This window comes from Salmo salar, chromosome ssa01 (genome assembly GCF_905237065.1).
Source record: "Salmo salar chromosome ssa01, Ssal_v3.1, whole genome shotgun sequence".
Taxonomy (NCBI): domain Eukaryota; kingdom Metazoa; phylum Chordata; class Actinopteri; order Salmoniformes; family Salmonidae; genus Salmo; species Salmo salar.
In genome coordinates this window covers 84,530,899-84,551,730 of record NC_059442.1, presented here as the reverse complement: position 1 = coordinate 84,551,730, position 20,832 = coordinate 84,530,899, and the positions used below count along the sequence as shown (strand labels likewise).

The window sequence follows — 20,832 nt, the reverse complement described above, 5'->3', positions numbered from 1 at the left end:
CCGGACTATCTGCATTGTGTCCCGCCATCCACCACCCGCCAACCCCTCTTTTACGCTACTGCTACTCTCTGTTCATCATATATGCATAGTCACTTTAACCATATCTACATGTACATACCACCTCAATCAGCCTGACTAACTGGTGTCTGTATGTAGCCTCGCTACTTTTATAGCCTCGCTACTGTATATAGCCTGTCTTTTTACTGTTGTTTTATTTCTTTACCTACCCATTGTTCACCAAATACCTTTTTTGCACTATTGGTTAGAGCCTGTAAGTAAGCATTTCACTGTAAGGTCTACACCTGTTGTATTCAGCGCACGTGACAAATAAACTTTGATTTGATTTGTATTCTAATCTGCTAAAGTGCACCATTGTGGCATGTGTTTGTATGCTTATGCATCTGCATTGCTTGCTCTTTGGGGTTTTAGGCTGGGTATCTGTAAATCACTTTGTGACAAATGCTGATGTAAAAAGGGCTTTAGAAAATAAATGTGATTGTAAATAAAAATGATCTATACCTCCCGTTTCGCCACCAGGAGGATTCGGTTGGCCCGCCGGGCGATGCTAGTTGCCCCTGCCACTAACATCTGGGGCTGGTGGTTAGCCATGGCCACACGACACTTATCCAGGTCTTTCTTAATGGCCTCCTCAGAGGCATTCAACAGAGACTTGGTGTCTATGGCCTCGTCCACCAAACCTAGAGACAGAGAAGACATCATTCTTAGTGCTTATAACGAAGTGACCACAACGCCCACTTTTTGTAATCAACGACAAATGACACAAGATGGTCTGGCACTACCTGTCATTTTCTCCACGTTGTCAATCCACTGGTTCTTCATGGTCTCAAAGTGCTCATATGCAGCCTGGTTGCCTGGGTTTCTCAGCAGGATACGGGCTGCAGAGACCACCTAGAAAATAACGTTCCCATCAGGAAAAAAGAAAATATAGGAAATAGGGGTCAACTGACCAAGGCCAAATTAATCGTCCCTATGTCACTACGGCATAAGCACCACACAAATGTTGATCATGTTGCACAAAACACAAACACAGCTACTCCACTGGTGTAGCACAGTTTCTCTGGACCCCTGCAAAGTCAGAGTTTGGGCCCCTCCCCTTCCTAAAAAAAACAACTAAATGTATAGACTACCAATTGCTGTCTGTGGTTCTGAAATGTCAATGTTTACGCTGCTGCCTATCGATAGGCTATCAGATGATGTGGTGCTAATGCTTGGCTATAGCTTTGCTTTAATGGATACATGTTCATTTGTATTTGCTCGTAATTTTCTCACGTTAAGCCTAACGTTTATGTTTCATGAAGCTATAGGCCTACAGTGTCACAATGCTGCTATTTAGAATGCTGGCTGGAGGCAATAATGTATTTAAAGTGGGAAATTCAAACATTGCAGATTGTAAAATGAATTTACGATGCAACAGCTTACTAATCAGTAACCAAAATATATTTTTGGGAATATACAAATTGTCCAGTAGGCCTTTCTGGAAGAGGAGGAGAAGGATGGCCGACAGTCTCACTAGAGGAACTGACCCTATTCTGGAGAGGAGGAACTCTCACTAGAGGAACTGACCCTATTCTGGAGAGGAGGAGGAGGAGGGACTCTCACTAGAGGAACTGACCCTATTCTGGAGAGGAGGAGGAGGAGGGACTCTCACTAGAGGAACTGACCCTATTCTGGAGAGGAGGAGGAGGAGGGACTCTCACTAGAGGAACTGACCCTATTCTGGAGAGGAGGAGGAGGAGGGACTCTCACTAGAGGAACTGACCCTATTCTGGAGAGGAGGAGGAGGAGGGACTCTCACTAGAGGAACTGACCCTATTCTGGAGAGGAGGAGGAGAGACTCTCACAAGGTGGTAGCTTGGCTGTTGTAGTTATCTTCAGTAATTTGGCACGAGCTTGATCAGATAAAACTTGTTTTTGTGCACCGCTTGGTCTTGCCTTATGTTTATCCATCTTGAACAACGCACTCACTCTCCATTCGAGTCCCACCTGATTCACCCACTCACTCTCCATCCGAGTCCCACCTGATTCACCCACTCACTCTCCATCCAAGTCCCACCTGACTCACCCACTCACTCTCCATCCGAGTCCCACCTGACTCACCCACCTACTCTCCATCCGAGTCCCACCTGATTCACCCACTCACTCTCCATCGGAGTCCCACCTGATTCACCCACTCACTCTCCATCCGAGTCCCACCTGACTCACCCACTCACTCTCCATCCGAGTCCCACCTGACTCACCCACTCACTCTCCATCCGAGTCCCACCTGATTAACTTAACTTTTTTTTAAAACTTGATAGCCAATTAGGTGAGAAGGCCGAAATAGGCTAATTAGCTGCATGAAAACTACATTGACTGTCTGACTCATCTACTACCCATGTAGATTGAACAACACAAACACTTTGCTTGCTACATTTGTAAATTAAAAAAGGAGGGTTACTGTCAAAATTATTTATTACAAAAATGAATACAATTTAGACATAGCCGTGAGATGACAGGCGCATGGGCCCCCAGAGCATGTGGGCCCTCTCCCCTTGCGGGGGCTACGGGGATTTATGCTACACCAGTGACACACTCGCACACTTACACACACTCAAACAAACACACTGTCCCATACCTGTGGTGTCAGGTCCCTTGTAGACTTGACGGCAGCTTGGATCCCCTCCACAGTGCTCTTGTTAGCTGTTCCTACAGCAGCAGCCTTTTCTGCCGTTGCACCCAGCTTGTTGGCATGGTTCTCAAAGTTGGCCGCCCTCTCGTCAAACACCTAACATAACAGTGACAAATCATAGAATCATGAAACATAACGCAATATACACTGGGTGGTTCGAGCACTGACTGCTAATTAGCTGAAAGCCGTTGCAAATGAGACCGTATACTACGGGTATGAAAACATTTATTAGGTTTGTAACCAGTTTATAATAGCATTAAGGCACCTCAGGGGTTTGTGGTATATGGCCAATATACCATGGCTAAGGGCTGTACCCAGGCACTTCGCATTGCGTCGTGCATATATTGGCCACATACCACACCCCCTCGGGACTTATTGCTTAAATATAGTATACTATATGCCACTTAGCAAATGCTTACAGTGACAAAACAGAACGATAAAACATATTATTAAATATTAATCTTACATGATTACTTATGGTAAGACTTCCCTCTGGAAATGTAGTCTAAGTATTATTGAGTGACAAGTACATAAATGATTGAAAACTAATCAATAAGTCATCCATATGTGTATGATGATATGAATCTGCCAAATAAGTCACCATATTGCAGAGCCATATTATATGCATGCACGGTAAACTTACATTTCACGTTTTAGTCATTTAGCAGACGCTCTTATCCAGAGTGTCTTACAGGAGCAATTAGGGTTAAGTGCCTGGCTCAAGGGCACAGACAGATTTTTCACCTAGTCGGCTCGGGATTAGAACCAGCGTCCTTTCAGTTACTGGCCCAACTAGGCTACCTGCCGCCGTACACGCTTTAGAGCTCTTTATACTGCTCTGTTCATAGGTTGAGTGAATGAATGAGCCATGATGGAGTTACTGTAGGGAGAGACAGAGGGAGAGGGAGTAAGAGAGGAAGGGGGAGAGAGAAAGATAAACCACCCACCTCGTCCCTGTTAGGGGCATCGGCCGGGGCGGTGGAGGCCACAGCGAGTAGTTTGATGGGAGTGGTCGTGTCGCTGAAGATGTCCGACACTTCGTGAGTCATAGCTTCCTGCATCTTTTCTTTGAGGTCCTGAGAAGACAAGTCCACACACACATGAGTTAGTAAGCATTAGACCAGCTTTAAAAGTATTACATGTTAACAATAGGCTCTTAGAACTCTTTTGTCAAGTGCTTTACATTGCAGCTCTGATCTATGGAAATACTACTACATCTGTGTGACATCGTTCAACAAAGGGGAATTCTTACTTCTTAATAAACAAAAGCTCATTTAGGTCACACTTTCTTTGGATATTCAGGATTTTCCATCTGTAGACACTCTAACGATGGTCATAGTATCAACAAACTATCTGTTGATAGGCAACTGCTTTCTAAGGTTATGTTTAGGTTTACGATAAGGGTTTGGGTAAGGGTTAAGGATAAGGGATAAAGCTATGGTTAGTTTATGGTTAGCAACTACAGATAGACTATCCAAATAAAGTGTTACCCACATTTATTTTTACTACCATAGTCATAGGGCTCCTGAGTAGCGCAGCGGTCTAAGGCACTGCATCTCAGTGCTAGAGGTGTCACTACAGGGCCTGGTTCGATTCCAGGCTGGAAGTCCCATAGGGTGGCGCACAATTGGCCCAGAATCGTCCGGGTTAGGGTTTGGCCGGGGTTGGTCGTCATTGTAAATAAGAATTTGTTCTTAACTGACTTGCCTAGTTAAATAAAGGTTAAATAAATAAAATTGTGGATCTGTCTTTGACTGCAGCTGGTGTGTCCTGCCAGGAGGGGGAGCCCTTCACCATGCCTGTGTCAGAGTGAACTCCAGCTGGTTTGGATGACTTGTGTGGCTAATGACTTGTGAGAGTGAATGTGAGCCGTCTCACCTTCAGGGTCTCCTGGAGCTGCTGAGCCACGGCACGCGCTTGTGGCGACTCTCCCTCGCCCCTGACGGCCAGGTTGGCTAGCTGGGCCATCAACTGTTCTACCTGCTCACACTTCCCCAGCAGCTCCTGTCTATAGGGACCTGGCAGGGAGTTAGCCAGACGACGACCCTCCGCCACCAGACCCCGGATAGCTGCCTGGCCTGTGGAGAGACATAGATGGAGTCAGACACAGAAGCAGCAGTCTAGGTGGCTTATTATTCCATATATTGTTGTGGTTATGCTTACTCTGAACATTCTCTAGTAGACGGTGTCATACAGTCCAGAGCCAGTGTAAACAATGCATGACATGTGAGAGTGTATCCAGGCTTCTGAGCCGACAAGCCAAAGAGAGCATTATGAGGTTGGGTGAGAGTAGTGGAATGTAGTGCACAGAGAAAAACAACACAGCAAGTGAGGGAGGGAGCCAGAGAGAGATAGATTGGAAGAAAGAGAGATGAAATCAAGAAGCAGGGATGGAGAGAGAGAGCAAGAGAGCGAGAGAGAGAGAACCAGAGAAAGAAAGAGAGAGAGCGAGAGAGAGAGAGAGAGACTGGGAGCTACGAGAGAGACCAGGCTATTGAGACTCACCCACTCCACCGTCATCAATGGTAGGGTTCTCCATCCAGCTCTGGGCCTGTTCTATCTTCCCTTCCAGGTGGACTGCTGCCTTAGCAGGCCTGCTGTTGGCTACAGCCTTGTTGGTCTTCGACTGCAGGTTCTGCAGAGCCGTGGCTATCTGTTTGGCCAATGCCCTGGCCTCCGGAGTATCTCCTCTACCCCTGTGAATGGGAGAGAATAATGACATACTGGAAAGGACCTTTCTCATAGTCTCTCTAAAGCATTATATAGTTATTTTAGGGAAAGCTAAATAAAAATGAAATGACGTTGATTACGATTTGTGGACTACTATCTAGCAAGAAAACAAAATGTGATTCAACCTCTAAAGAATTACATCACCAAGGGATACATGTATAGTGAGAACAATAATGGCCCAAGAACCGAACCCTGCGGAACTCAATATTTTACCTTGGTTTGGTTTTTACCGAGTGTTTTGAACATTCTTCATTGAAGTCTTCTTTATTCTGCATTGTTCCTTTTTTAAAGAATGCAACCAACAACTATTTACATAGCATATCCAATGTGCGACTTACTGTCTCCGGAGCTCAGAGAGCTTGGCGGTGAGAGCAGCCATCTCTCCGATAGACCTCAGGATGTCATCTCTCTCCTTGGGGTCTTCACACATGTCAGCGATCTTCTTGGCCTCAGTCAGGAGGGCTCGGATGTTCTCCTCTCCCTCAGGACCACCGTTGGGGTCTGCGAGCCAGTTCTGCAGAGGCACAGGGTTAGTGGTCAACATAAGACAATCGGCCCAACACCATGGAACACAAATTACTGTTGTTTAATGCTTTTGTGTGCTATCCTCTTGGATTTGTGTTTTACTTTTATCCTATCATCAATCAATTATCCAATCAATCAGATATCCTACCTGAGCAGCGTCAATCTTCTTGGCGATGACCTGTTTGGAGTTGGTCATGGCCTCCAATTTCCGGGCTGCGTTCTCCACCTTTCCCGTGAGAATGTCCAGGCCCTGGGAGACCTGTTGGGCCTTCTGCATGGCTGCAGGAGATGCCCCCTGACCCCTGGAGAGAATGAAAACACAGAACATCAGTTGGTTGTAAAATTCCAGAAACGTTCACAAAGTTCACAGGTGCCATGACGTGGCCCTTTCTGGGGGTAGATCATCCCACCCCCCCCTCACTCTCTCTCCTAAACCCAGGTTTTGTTATCTCAGGTCATAAATTCCTGGCAGAGACTCTCTCCCCCTGGTCATGCAGAAAGAGAGGGAGAGAGCAGAGAGAGAACAAAGGCCTTCACTTGGCCAAACTCCTAATTCCCCAAAATGTGAGAATTAAACAATTTCTACTTTTGAGAATGTGGGAATGGTCCGTGGACACTTAAGGGACAGTTTATGAGGAGTGTGTCTCATTTGGTGATCTCATGAAAGACAGGAAACATATATAAAGGTATCTCTTAAAGTGTACATTTCCCAGCTGTCAGGTTTACATCTAAATATTGTGAAAAGTATGTGATTAAACATGAAACGATTTGTGAAAAGATGTAATGTGATATTAACCTTCTAAATGAGAGTATGGATTTTCATATAAAGATTAACTAGTCAGTGGCCACACCCCCGTGAGCCCAGACATCACATTAGGCGTCATGGACTGCCCTTTTCTACTGAAACGTATAAAACCCACTCTTGATGAAATTCACACCAGACCACGCAAACCCCGGTGTAAGCTAAGGTTGCAAATGGTTGAATTTCTGAGACCAAAACATGTCGGGTGATGCTGGTGTGTGAAGTGGTTTAAACTACAACTCTACCAAAGGACAAGACTATACCACGTGGAGCATTGGCTGGACGGCTGGAAATGGTTCAACTCTGAGACTATCGATCCCTACAGAATAAGAGCAAATCTTAGACGTATAATTACTTGTCTGCAGCAAGAAATTACGTAAACCTAGAACGAGCATACCGACAACCACCGAAGCATCTAGTCTATGAGAACATTTCTGAATGGTACTCCTCTGAAGTGTCCATTCTAACCACCTACAACCATGAAAGACTTTGTGACTTCAATGAAAGTTAACCAGAGACGATGATGGACGATCGAGGATTCCAACAGAGAAGACAACAACGACATACGGGAGTAAATATATATACATTGCAATTATTCTCAAATGAGCGGCCGTTCGTGTGCAAAGGATTAGCATTTCAATGAATATAATTATAGACTGTAATAAATCGATTTTCTCTTTCCTGCACTTTCTCAGTCACACCCCTTTCCTCTTGTCTACCAAGCTGTCATATCGGCTTAGCCCACTAGGGACTTTTCTATCATTGTTAGTAACCAATATCTACTGTTTGTTTGTTATGCATTTCTGTGATTATTTAGTTAGTAAATAAATAATTGAGCCAATTTGTATATTGCTGATTCATAATTTATGCTAGGGTTTGTGCAGATAACCAAGAATTTTACGACATTTGGAATGAGACTAACAAGGTAATAATAATATATTAATGAGAAAGACTAATCGATCAGATATGAAAATATCTGAGGGGTTCTGTTCAGAAAATTACAGCTCTATAAATCGACATTTTCCGTGGTGCCCCGAATTCCTAGTTAATAAAGTTTACATGATTAGTTTAATCACTTAACGATAATAATTACAGAGAATTGATTTGATAAAATGACAGTCTTCACATTTAATGATAGTAAAGACACGACACAGGTTTTTCAGGAATCCCAGCATGGTTGGAATCCCTGCTTATCCCTACTGATTCCTGGAATAACTGGGTTAATGTGTGGAAAGCAGGTTGGCATTCATCGTCATGAATATGTAACTGGAGTCAGATCTGCAGTGGTCACTAGCTAGCACAGCCACAAAGTCATACAATCCAAATAAGTGCAGTAAAATGCGTTGTTTTACTATTCTTAACCCTTGCCTTAACCATACTGCTAACCCTAATGCCTAACCTTAAATTAAGACCAAAAAGCTAATTATAGTTTTTTCATGAATTTTTACAATATAGCACATTTTGACTTTGCAGCTGGCCCATCCAGTGGAAATCGCTCAGGGCAAGATTGATGACAATAAACATCAACTTGCGTAGGGAACGATACATGCATGTGGAAAAGGAAATCTTGTTCATAGTGTTAGTCATTCTGATAGAAATTAGGAAATATTTCATTGACTAACATGTTCTGTACCTCTTGCCCTCCTGCTGTTTAACTTCCTGTTCACTGTCTCATATGGGATGAAATACTTGAACAATAATATAATTTTTTCCCGATCTTAGTGTCTCCACTTCCAGAGGCCTTTCAAGTTAACAGCAGACAGTAACTCATTCAGGCCGGGGGTTTAACTAGATTATGCATTAAGTGAGGAAAGCTGCTTTTAATCTGGCAGCATGACTCAGTGAGTGTCCCCAGCCACTGTGAGATCTCATCGGAGGGGAATCAGTTACAGTCTAATACACTATAATCCCCTGTAATAAGCTTACCACCTTGTAGGTTACTTTCTCTCACTGATTGATCACAGGCTGTGTTTCAAATGGTATCCCATTCCCTATATATATTTCTTTGCAGATTTACTTTAGTGCCTTATTGCAAACAGGATGCATGTTTTGGAATATTTTTATTCTGTACAGGCTTCCATGTTTTCGCTCTGTCATTTAGGTTAGTATTTTGGAGTAATTACAATGTTGTTGATCCATCCTCAGTTTCTCCTATCACAGCCATTAAACTCTAAGTGTTTTAAAGTCACCATTGGCTTCATGGTGAAATCCCTGAGCGGTTTCCTTCGTCTCCGGCAACTGAGTCAGGAAGGACGCCTGTAGCTTTGTAGTGACTGGGTGGATTAGCACACACCACTAACTAGCTAGCCATTTCACACTAGTTACACTCACCCCCCTTTGACCTCCTTCTCTTCAGCAACCAAGCCACAGAAACAACTACTGTAAATTCCGGACTATAAGCCGCAACATTTTTCCCACGCTTTGAACCCCGTGGCTTAAACAATGACGCGGCTAATATATGGATTTTTCCCGCTTTCAATTTTATTTTCTCCAAAAAAACACATTCTGTGATGTGCTCAGTTTTTTGGCGGCATGAAGCTTTCATTAGACCAATGAAATTGCCGAACGGGTTAAGGTCAAACAACTTTTTTGTTTACTGTTTAGATTAAATCGAGCGCTCTCAAACTTCCCATCATTCTGATTACGGTAGTCATTTTGTCACCCTCATCATGGCAAAGACACGGAGAAAAGCATATGATGCAGCTTTCAAGTTGAAAAAAGATTGATCTGGCTGTTGGAAAAGGAAATAGAGCTGCTGCACGGGAGCTTGGTCTTAATGAGTCGATGATAAGACGTTGGAAACAGCAGCGTGAGGAATTGACTCAGTGCAAAAAGACAACTAAAGCTTACTGCAAATTTTTAATTTTTTGTTACAAGCCGTGTTTCGTTAAAGCCAATTTATTTTTGTTACAAGCCGTGTTTAGTTAAAGCCTGTGTAAAGTTAATTTGTTTCAATGTACCGGTAGGCACCTGCGGCTTATAGACATGTGCAGCTTATTTATGTTCAAAATATATATATTTTTTTTAATTCAGTGGGTGCGGCTTATATTCAGGTGCGCTTAATAGTCCGGAAATTACGGTACTTCAAGGTCTCAGAGCCAGTGTCATTACCGATTGAAATGCAACTAGCATGCACTGCTAAATAGCTAGCCATTTCACACCAGTTACATGAGCTTGAGAAATGTTTAAAAAAAAAACAATGGATACATTTCCCTAAGAGTTGTGCAAGGTTGGTAAAATCATATTCAAAATTATTCATAACTGTAATGGCTGCTAAAGGTGCTTCCACCAAGAATTAACTCTTGGGTGTGAAGTCATACACAATCAATGCATCCTCATTTTGTATTTTTTTGTCATTTTTTTCCTATAGTTTTTCTTTCATTTTGGAAATGTGGAGTAGCTTGTGGACATAGGAAAAATATAAAATGTAATCATTTTTTAGAATTAACTTCAAGGCAGCAAAATGTGAAGAATGTGCAAGGGGTGTGTAGACTTTCACTCGCGACTGTATGTATAGTTAATTGGTAGAGCATGGCACTTGCAATGCTAGGATTGTGGGTTTGGTTCCCGGGGCCACCCATACATAAAATGTATGCACGCATGACTGTAAGCCGCTTTGGATAAAAGCATCTGATAAACGGAATATATTATTACTGTATATGTACTGTACCTGGCCCTCATCTCAGTCACCTGGTCAGTGATCTGGCCCAGGGTTTTGGCAGTGCCCAGGATATCCCTCCGCTCCTTCCCAGCACACAGCTCTCCCACCTTCCCAGCCTCATCCAGGATCTGACGGATGGCCTGTTCTCCTGCATCCCCTGATTACCAGGAGACAGAGACCACGGCAAGACAAATGTTACTTACAACCTAGAGAAAAGGGACAACTGCGTTGTTCAATTGGCGCCAATCAGAAGAAAACAGACTGATACAGGGAGGAACTACTTACACTCCAATAAAACAGATTGTTTTAGTTTTTAATTGAAAAACATTGCGCTACAGATGGCCCAAATGCAGAGGTTTTCAAACCTCTCCTCGGGGACCCCCATCCGTTCCATATACAGTTGAAGTCGGAAGTATACATAAACCATACCAAATACATTTAAACTCAGTTTTTCACAATTCCTGACATTTAATCCCAGTAAAAATTCCCTGTCTTAGGTCAGTTAGGATCACCACTTTATTTTAATTATGTGAAATGTAAAGAGAATGTAGAGAGAATGATTTATTGCAGCTTTTATTTCTTTCACCACATTCCCAGTGGGTCAGAAGTTTACATACTCTCAATTAGTATTTGGTAACATTGCATTTAAATTGTTTAACTTGGGTCAAACATCTATGGTAGCCTTCCACAAGCTTCCCACAATAAGTTGGGTGAATTTTGGCCCATTCCTCCTGACAGAGCTGGTGTAACTGAGTCAGGTTTGTAGGCCTCCTTGCTTACACACGCTTTTTCAGTTCTGCCCACAAATGTTCTATAGGATTGAGGTTAGGGCTTTGTGATTGCCACTCCAATACCTTGACTTTGTTGTCCTTAAGTCATTTTGCCACAACTTTGGAATTATGCTTGGGGCCATTGTCCATTTGGAAGACCCATTTGCAACCAAGCTTTAACTTCCTGACTGATGTCTGAGATGTTGCTTCAATATATCCACATCATTTCCTCTCCTCATGATGCCATCTATTTTGTGAAGTGCACCAGTCCCTCCTGCCACAAAGCACCCCCATAACATGATGCTGCCACCCCCGTGCTTCACGGTTGGGATGGTGTTCTTCGGCTTGCAAGCCTCACCCTTTTTCCTCCAAACATAACGATGGTCATTATGGTCAAACAGTTCTACTTGTTTCATCAGACCAGAGGACATTTCTCCAAAAAGTACGATCTTTGTCCCCATATGCAGTTGCAAACCGTTGTCTGGCTTTTTATGGCTGTTTTGGAGCAGTGGCTTCTTCCTTGCTGAGCGGCCTTTCAGGTTATGTCAATATAGCACTCGTTTTACTGTGGATATAGATACTTTTGTACCTGTTTCCTCCAGCATCTTCACAAGGTACTTTGCTGATGTTCTGGGATTGATTTGCACTTTTGCACAAAAGTACGTTCATCTATAGGAGACAGAACGTGTCTCCTTCCTGAGTGGTATGACGGCTGCGTGGTCCCATGGTGTTTATACTTGCGTACTATTGTTTGTACAGATGAACATGGTACCTTCAGGAGTTTGGAAATTGCTCCCAATGATGAACCAGACTTGTGGAGGTCTACAATTTTTTTTTATGAGGTCTTGGCGGATTTCTTTTGATTTTCCAATAATGTCAAGCAAAGAGGCATTGAGTTTGAAGGTAGGCCTTGAAATACATCCACAGCTACACCTCCAATTGACTCAAATTATGTCAATTAGCCTATCAGAAGCTTCAAAAGCCATGACATCATTTTCTGGAATTTTCCAAGCTGTTTAAAGGCACAGTCAACTCAGTGTATGTACACTTCTGACCCACTGGAATTGTGATACAGTGAATTATAAGTGAAATAATCTGTCTGTAAACAATTGTTGGAAAAATGACTTGTGTCATGCACAAAGTAGATGTCCTAACCGACTTGCCAAAACTATAGTTTGTTAACAAGTAATTTGTGGAGTGGTTGAAAAACTAGTTTTAATGACTCCAACCTCAGTGTATGTACATTTCCGACTTCAACTGTATATATGAACTATTTCAGAACTAGCACACCTAATTCTACTTGTTAATTAATAATCAAGCCTTTGATTACATGAATATGGTGAGCTAGTTCAGACTACAACAAAATTGTTTAATGTCTGGGGGTCCTCAAGGAGAGGCTTGAAAACCACTGCCCTAATGAACACGGCCCATGTATATTAAGCCACTGGGAAAGCCAGTCTCTGTTACCTTGTTGGGCGTTGGGATCCCTCAGCCAGCTCTTGGCCTGGGTCATCTTAGAGTCGATGAGTGCCAGAGCTCTCTTCATGGCCTCTGTATCCTTTAGTGTCAACAACAGGGTTAAAGGAGATAACATGGATGAATAACAAAGAACCTTCCAGTCTAGAACCTCCTCAAAAATACACATTTGAAAAAGATTGATTGACTACAATTAAGACTTTTTATTACAGCATTTTGAGACCTTGGGACTATAAGGTTCTATCTGTGCAAAGCATAGTTCTGAGATATTGAGCATCAAAGTTTTCATATGCCAGATCTCAGAACTGTCTTGTAGTGAATTATTCTTCCATAAACCATTAAGACACTCAGCTTAAAGGTACATAAAGTGCAGAGTATCAAAATCCTAAGACATTTATAAATCAGTTATTTTAGGGGAGTGCAATCGCAGATCGAACCTTATGGCTCTGAAATGTCAATCTGGGATCAGCCATAAGATTCTATCTGGCAGATAATGTTAAAAGTATTTCAATTTCAATAGAAAAGTATAAACATTTAATGATTAAATAAATAAAAGTACCCTTCCTTCTTTCTTATGGTCATCACACATTTGTTAAAGCGATAGTTCTCTCAAATGGCAAATACACTATATTCTATGAAGAACTAGCAACACTGCTAAAGCCTAGCACTCGATGAGTAAACTGATATAATTTTCTGGTCTATGACACCCAAAGTCAGTAAATAATTGGTATTAAATCGGCAAAATGTGGTAAGTTTGTACTTTTTGTGAAATACCCTTTCCATGGAGTTTTCGTATTTATATAGAACAAGATGAAAAGACAAAAACAGGGCCTAAAACATGCTCTAAGACTGGGTTTCCTAAACTCAGTCCCCCCTAGGTCTATGTTTAGTTTTTTGTCCTAGCACTACACAGCTGATTCAAATAACCAACTCATCATCAACCATTCATTATTTCAATCAGCTGTGTAGTGCTAGGGAAAAAAACTATGTGCACTCAGGGTGGCCCCAGGACCGCATTTTGGAAACCCTGTTTTAAGGCACCTGTATTTAATTATTTTTACCATGTAGAGGTTACGTTATGGCCATTCTTCTGAAAAAGTGGTGAAAAAAATCTAAGTAATTAAAAAAGAAGACCAGAACTTATGATATGAATAATCAAGAACTTTGGACTAAAAGGTTCTATATGCAAAATGTACAGTTTTGAGATAATTAATATTTTTGAAGTCCCAGATCTCAGAACTGTTTTGTGAGGTCTTCCTCTTTCATGACTTAATAAGTATATAATCTTACATACAATTATTTGTGATTGACAACTCAGCATTGTGTGATTGGATTGCAGATAGAACCTTACAACACCAAGTTAAAAGGTGTTTGCGCAGATAGAACTTTCAGATGTCATTTTTCTTATAGTAAATTGACAAAGATAAATACATTTAAAAGGACCATCTAAAGAGCAACTCTGTGAATAACATATTTTTGACCAAAATGTCAGACAGAAACTTATAGTTCCAAGGTCCCAATTTGACATACACAAAGATTTGTTCAAATAATTTGTGCAATGTCTAAAATTAGGTAATGTCCCTAATGATCATTCCTTTTTAGGGTAACCCTTCTGTAGTTTACTGTATGTCTTCTGAGTCAGCTAATGGTCTATCTGTCAATGAGCCAGATATTCCAGCATGTGTTTGGAGTTTGAACAGGGTTGGAATAGTGATCTCATACAGTAACAGCATTTGCCTGCTTGGGGAATTCATTAATGTGATGATGACTGATGAGCTTGGCATTCACACAGATGAACACACGGATCATGACGTTACATAGTTACATAGGGAAAAGACATGTCATCTCCATGATTACTACCATTACAGTACACACAACAAACCTGCAAAAAGCTGTCACACACACATCTGTACCTCAAATGCAAGGTTAACCTCTGGCAGCAAGACACAACTGTAAAAGTGCACATGCTGTTCAAATCAAATCACTTTCCATTATTTTCACGAGTCCCAAATGGCACCCTATCCCTACATAGTGCACTACTTTTGACCAGAGCCCTATACAGTGGTGAGGAGGAGCTCCTTGGACCCTTCCTGCCCGGAAGTAATTTAGCCATTCATTGTAGCCACTGGCACTCTGTATTTTTTTCTTGTGCCAATTAACTCGTGACAGTCCTGGATTACTCATTATACTAACAAAGTCCGATTTAGTCAACAAATACTACAGTCAGTTTAAAAAAAGGTTAAGGGTACAAGACTGTTTACATATCTGACTGTGTTGGCAAAATCACTACATATCTCATTGAAAGAAGCGGGGAAAGGCTGCCTGTTATCACAGTTCCAAGACCAGTCAGAAACATCCACCTATGCCAATGTCGTCGGTGGATCTCAAAACTGAACTTGGATCCGCGTTAAGTAGCAATGATATCCTTCGCCACCTTTGTCTTACGACACGCCAGATAGCTCGAACCAGTCATGACTATTCAACAAAACAATAAATAATTTAAGTTTCTATCCAGCTAATTTCTTAGTTACATGCTTGAATAACTAGCAAAGGAGTTTTGAAGTTAAGGGTGCAGTATTTATGAAGCCTGGCAATGACAACGAAACCTTGCATAGTTCAGCTAGCCAGATAGTTTAGCCAGGGAAAACAAGCTCGGGACAGGACATAGCTGGGCGCACATGCGCACTAACTAGGCTAATGCGGGTCACAAATTGTCATTTTTATGCCCTGATATCAGCAGTTGGCGACAAAAAGTTAGATTAAACAATTCAGAGACTGAAGCAAATCGGTATACAATCCCGAAATCAGCTGTAACTGTCAATAGTAAAACAAAGCCTAAAAAGATGTTTGAGCAGGGGCGCAACTGTCACTGGGGACATGGGGGGGACATGTCTGAAATTGCATTTTGTCCCCCCAGTTTTATAATTAAAATGTGATACAAAACGAGGCATTGGTGTGCTTTAGGACCATGCAGACGCCTCCGAGCGGTCAGGTAGGCTGTTTAGAGTGTTTATCCGACCGGATAAAAAAAAAATGTGACGCCCCTGTGCTTGAGTGAACCTGAATCCATAAAATTAATGGTGAAGTCACTTCAGGACACAGTAGACTTCTCCTCTTCACCACTATGGGCCATGGTGAAAAGTACAACACATTATACTGTGTGTACAAAACATTAAGAATACCTTCCTAATATTGAGTTGCACCCCCTTTTCCCCTCAGAACAGCCTCAATTCCTCGGGACATGGACTCTACAAGGTGTCGAAAGCGTTCCACAGGGATGCTGGCCCATGACGCCAATGCTTCCCCCAGTTGTGTCAAGTTGGCAGGATGTCCTTTGGGTGGTAGACCATTCTTGACACAAACGTGAAACTGTTGAACATTAAAAACTCATCAGCATTGCAGCTGTTGACACAAATGCCTGGCACCTACTACCATAACACGTTCAAAGGCACTTAAACATTTTGTCTTGCCCATTCACCCTCTAAATGGCACACATACACACAATCCATGTCTCAATTGTCTCAAGGCTTGAAAATCCTTCTTTAACCTGTCTCCTCCCCTTCATCTACACTGACTGAAGTTGACTTAACAGGTGACATCAATAAGGGATCATAGCTTTCAGCTGGATTCATGGAAAGAGCAGGCGTTCTTAATGTTTAATACATTCAGTGTATAGTGACTAGGGTGTCATATGGGACACAACCGTCAATATGGGTGTGGGGTGTTGTTTCACATCATAAAAAGCCAATCGACTGTGACATTGTACCTCAATCGGAGGAAATATAACAATTTGTCCAAGTCAAGAGATGGCGTTGAAACAAAGCTGAGTTCTACACAACATGTGGCAGAGTGAGAGACAAAGGGTGATGGTTACATTTTACTTTATAGCCAATGCGCTTGAGAATCAAACCCACAACCCTGGCATTACAAGCACCATGCTCTATCAACTGAGCCACACAGGACCTTGGTTGAGGGTTGAGTGATAGGCTAGTGATCTTGTATGTCCTTTGAATGGCCTTACGCAGTTTATTACTTTTTACTCCATAAAGGACATCCACAAGTGGCTGTTCTCTCTGATACCACCACCCATGAGATTAAAGCCTTGGCATTTGTCCTTCAGGGACAATACAGATCTATGCTATATTAATACTGTACGTCTACTGTCTAGTCTCTACTGCATCACTAAACCAATATTAGCCTAGCGGTTTAGAGAGTTGGGCTAGTAACCGAAAGGTCGATGGTTCTAACGCAATTTTTCTTTTTATAATTGTCCGTTCTGCCCTTGAACAAGAACAACAACTGCTCCCTGAGTGCGCTAGGCTCAACTTCTCCGCTGTTTTGGTGCCCTAGCTACCACGCTGTATACAGTGTGAAGTGAACCCGTGCACATGCGCTGGTATTGTGTGTGACTATGTGAGAGCGAAGTGTTGCATCTCAATATCTCAGGTGTTGCTAGTTTGCAAAGTCATTTTGCTGAGTCTAACTTTAAAAACGAAAGATTGAGCAAAGTCAAGAATGGCACTCAAATGGTGAAATAAAAATAAATAGATAAAAAAACATGAAGTAAAATAATAAGGTGAGGAATGATGTCACTACGACTATGTCGCAAATGGCACCCTAGCTTCCCTATATGCCCAGGTCAAAAGTAGTGCACTATATAGGGAATAGTGTACAATTTGGAATGCATCCAAGGTTTACTTTACCAAGTGAAGCCAGCCTGAGAAGTGGACAGGTGGTTTGACAGACCAATCCTTTCACAACACAAGCAAACACACACTCTCTAACAGTACACTCCATCCATCCAGTGAGAGGCCCTTGCGTTGGGCATTATTAGTATTGGGGATCATGTAAGGTGAGAGGACATTAGATAATTTAAGGAACCTAGCTAGCAAGATATGTGAGCAAAGGACCACTGTTTTTACACACTGACACTAGCGCAGTCCTGGAATCAGTCAATTTTTTGACCACTTGATGACTTGAGTGCCATTCTCCCATGGTAAAAATATAGTGCAAGATATGTACACTATTACTACACAGATCAGGATGAATTTACACTGCCTAAGGACAGTTTCCCATAGCCTGACTAAGCCCAGAATAAACCTGGACTAAAAAGCATGTTCAATGAAGAATCTCATTTGAAAGTACTTTTAAGTCCAGGAAAAGGCTTAACCTGTGTTCCAGAAACTGGCCCCGAATCTTACTGGAACGTTGAATAAAATATCTGTTTTACATGACTCCATAGTGCTATGGATCAATAATACACCTAAAGGACATCCTACTACTGGCATCTATAGGAGAAGGGCACTCAGGTCAGCTGTTTATGTGTTATGTCAAACTTGCAAAAACAACCCCCCCCAAGAAAATCAAGAAAAACATTGCTTGTTAAAGGGATATTTGAGGGATTTTTGCAATGAGGCCCTTTATCTACTTCCCCAGAGTCAGATGAACTTGTGGATAGCCACTTCCTTCAAACCGCATGCAGAATCATAAAAATGATATCCACGAGTTCACCTGACTCTGGGAAAGTAGACGAAGGGCCTCATTGCCAATATCCTGAAGTATCCCTTTAAAGTAAAGTAAATCAACTGCGAACATTTTTAAAACTTGCTGCCCATTTTTTCCAAAGGTGTAATTCCATTCCATTAGCATTGCTTATGCTGCATCTAGCATAAGGCAACATCTCTCACACTCACCTAGCTAGCGTATCTACTACAGTAGCACTCATAGTTTTACCTTAGCACTGATCTACTACACAAAAGCACACATGGACAACCACATGGCACAAACTGTCATCATCATGTCAGCATACAGACAGGGAGCTATCTGTAAGGTTGCAAAATTCCTGGACAGTTCAATAAATTCCTTGGTTTTCAAGAAATCCTGGTTTGAGGATTTCGGCTTTCCTGCTGTTTCCCTCCTGATTCCGGGAATCCTCCAACTGCGATTTCGGGAAAACCAGGGTATTTGGTGAAAGTTCCAGGAATCTTGCAACCCTAGCTATCAAACATGCTGCGTCCGAATGCACAACAAGGTAGGTAGGGGGCGAAAAAGGTAGGCTTACCTTCTACAGGGAGGGGGGGGGGGGTAAAAAGAAAGGAAAAGAAAACAAATACAAATGTTTAACCAGACATACCAACCAAGACCAACGGGAAAAAAGAGGCAACGTAAAAATAGTAAGAAGCTTAGTAAAGAAGAAGTCATTCAGAGTGGAGAGTGGGGTGACATGGGAAAGAAATGCAGCCGGTTGAGACTGACTGGGCATGCTAAGCAGGCAGAGTGGTGGTCAGAAAGAGTTAAAGGAGAAGTTATTTTTTTTACAACCAAATTTCAATTTTCTGTTGTAGAAGGGTTTAGACACATTTTTGTAATTTCACTTGTTTTTGGGGCCCTGAAAAAACAAGTCCAAAGGCTCCAAAAACACCCAAATACTTCCTTTCAGAAACAGAAATGCTCTCAGTATAGTGATGCAGGTCTTTAGATGAAATCGTGTCATTCTGAAATGAATTCGCACCTCTCTGTCTATTCTAATGGTAACTGCCAAAATAAAGGAAACGCTTGAATAAATGAGGGATACAAAGTATATTGAAAGCATGGGGTGCTTCCACACAGGAAGTTCCAGACACTTGTAGCATCTATGCCAAGGAGCATTGAATCTGTTCTGGTGGACAAACGCCCTATTAAGACACTTTGGGGGATATCTAGTCAGTTGTATAACTGAATGCCTTCAACTGAAACGCGTCTTCCGCATTTAACCCAACCCCTCTGAATCAGAGAGGTGTGGGGGGCTGCTTTAATCTTATGCTGGTGTTTCCTTTATTTTGGCAGTTACCTGTAGCAGCAGGCTACACAGAGAATCGAACAGCTGGATAGGGGAAACGGCAAGATTCGCGCAAAACAGAATATGACATTGCTTCAGAATTACACAATTTCATGTGTACAATATCTAAAGAACTGCATCACTATACAGAGAGCTTTGACGTTTCAAAAAATATGTTTTGGGGTGATTTTGGAGTCTTTTTTCATGTTTTTTCGGGGCCCCCATACTACACAACGAGGATGAGGAAGTGATTCTCAAAAATGTGAAATCCCCAAAAGTTGTCTGGACCATATATATATATACACTGCTCAAAAAAATAAAGGGAACACTTAAACAACACAATGTAACTCCAAGTCAATCACACTTCTGTGAAATCAAACTGTCCACTTAGGAAGCAACACTGATTGACAATACATTTCACATGCTGTTGTGCAAATGGAATAAACAACAGGTGGAAATTATAGGCAATTAGCAAGACACCCCCAATAAAGGAGTGGTTCTGCAGGTGGGGACCACAGACCACTTCTCAGTTCCTATGCTTCCTGGCTGATGTTTTGGTCACTTTTGAATGCTGGCGGTGCTTTCACTCTAGTGGTAGCATGAGACGGAGTCTACAACCCACACAAGTGGCTCAGGTAGTGCACCTCATCCAGGATGGCACATCAATGCGAGCTGTGGCAAGAAGGTTTGCTGTGTCTATCAGCGTAGTGTCCAGAGCATGGAGGCGCTACCAGGAGACAGGCCAGTACATCAGGAGACGTGGAGGAGGCCGTAGGAGGGCAACAACCCAGCAGCAGGACCGCTACCTCCGCCTTTGTGCAAGGAGGAGCAGGAGGAGCACTGCCGGAGCCCTGCAAAATGACCTCCAGCAGGCCACAAATGTGCATGTGTCTGCTCAAACGGTCAGAAACAGACTCCATGAGGGTGGTATGAGGGCCCGACGTCCACAGGTGGGGGTTGTGCTTACAGCCAAACACCGTGCAGGACGTTTGGCATTTGCCAGAGAACACCAAGACTGGCGCCCTGTGCTCTTCACAGATGAAAGCAGGTTCACACTGAGCACGTGACAGACGTGACAGAGTCTGGAGACGCCGTGGAGAACGTTCTGCTGCCTGCAACATCCTCCAGCATGACCGGTTTGGCGGTGGGTCAGTCATGGAGTGGGGTGGCATTTCTTTGGGGGGCCACACAGCCCTCCATGTGCTCGCCAGAGGTAGCCTGACTGCCATTAGGTACCGAGATGAGATCCTCAGACCCCTTGTGAGAACATATGCTGGTGCGGTTGGCCCTGGGTTCCTCCTAATGCAAGACAATGCTAGACCTCATGTGGCTGGAGTGTGTCAGCAGTTCCTGCAAGAGGAA

General features: G+C 42.6%; 1 protein-coding gene across 2 annotated transcripts in view; it reads right to left on the bottom strand.

The window, feature by feature from the left end:
• The window catches only part of LOC106611807 (vinculin), a 73,336-nt gene that overhangs the window by 3,771 nt on the left and 48,733 nt on the right, over window positions 1-20,832 (bottom strand). The window contains exons 7-16 of one of the 2 annotated variants that reach the window (XM_014212396.2): window positions 12,645-12,738; window positions 10,417-10,564; window positions 6,093-6,246; window positions 5,758-5,933; window positions 5,195-5,385; window positions 4,568-4,767; window positions 3,637-3,765; window positions 2,636-2,785; window positions 801-909; window positions 520-698 (exon numbers count right to left, since the gene is read on the bottom strand). In XM_014212396.2, the coding sequence (XP_014067871.1) occupies window positions 520-698; window positions 801-909; window positions 2,636-2,785; window positions 3,637-3,765; window positions 4,568-4,767; window positions 5,195-5,385; window positions 5,758-5,933; window positions 6,093-6,246; window positions 10,417-10,564; window positions 12,645-12,738 (1,530 nt within the window). The remainder of the gene's footprint in view (window positions 1-519; window positions 699-800; window positions 910-2,635; window positions 2,786-3,636; window positions 3,766-4,567; window positions 4,768-5,194; window positions 5,386-5,757; window positions 5,934-6,092; window positions 6,247-10,416; window positions 10,565-12,644; window positions 12,739-20,832) is intronic. The other variant, XM_014212402.2, reaches the window with a different exon arrangement.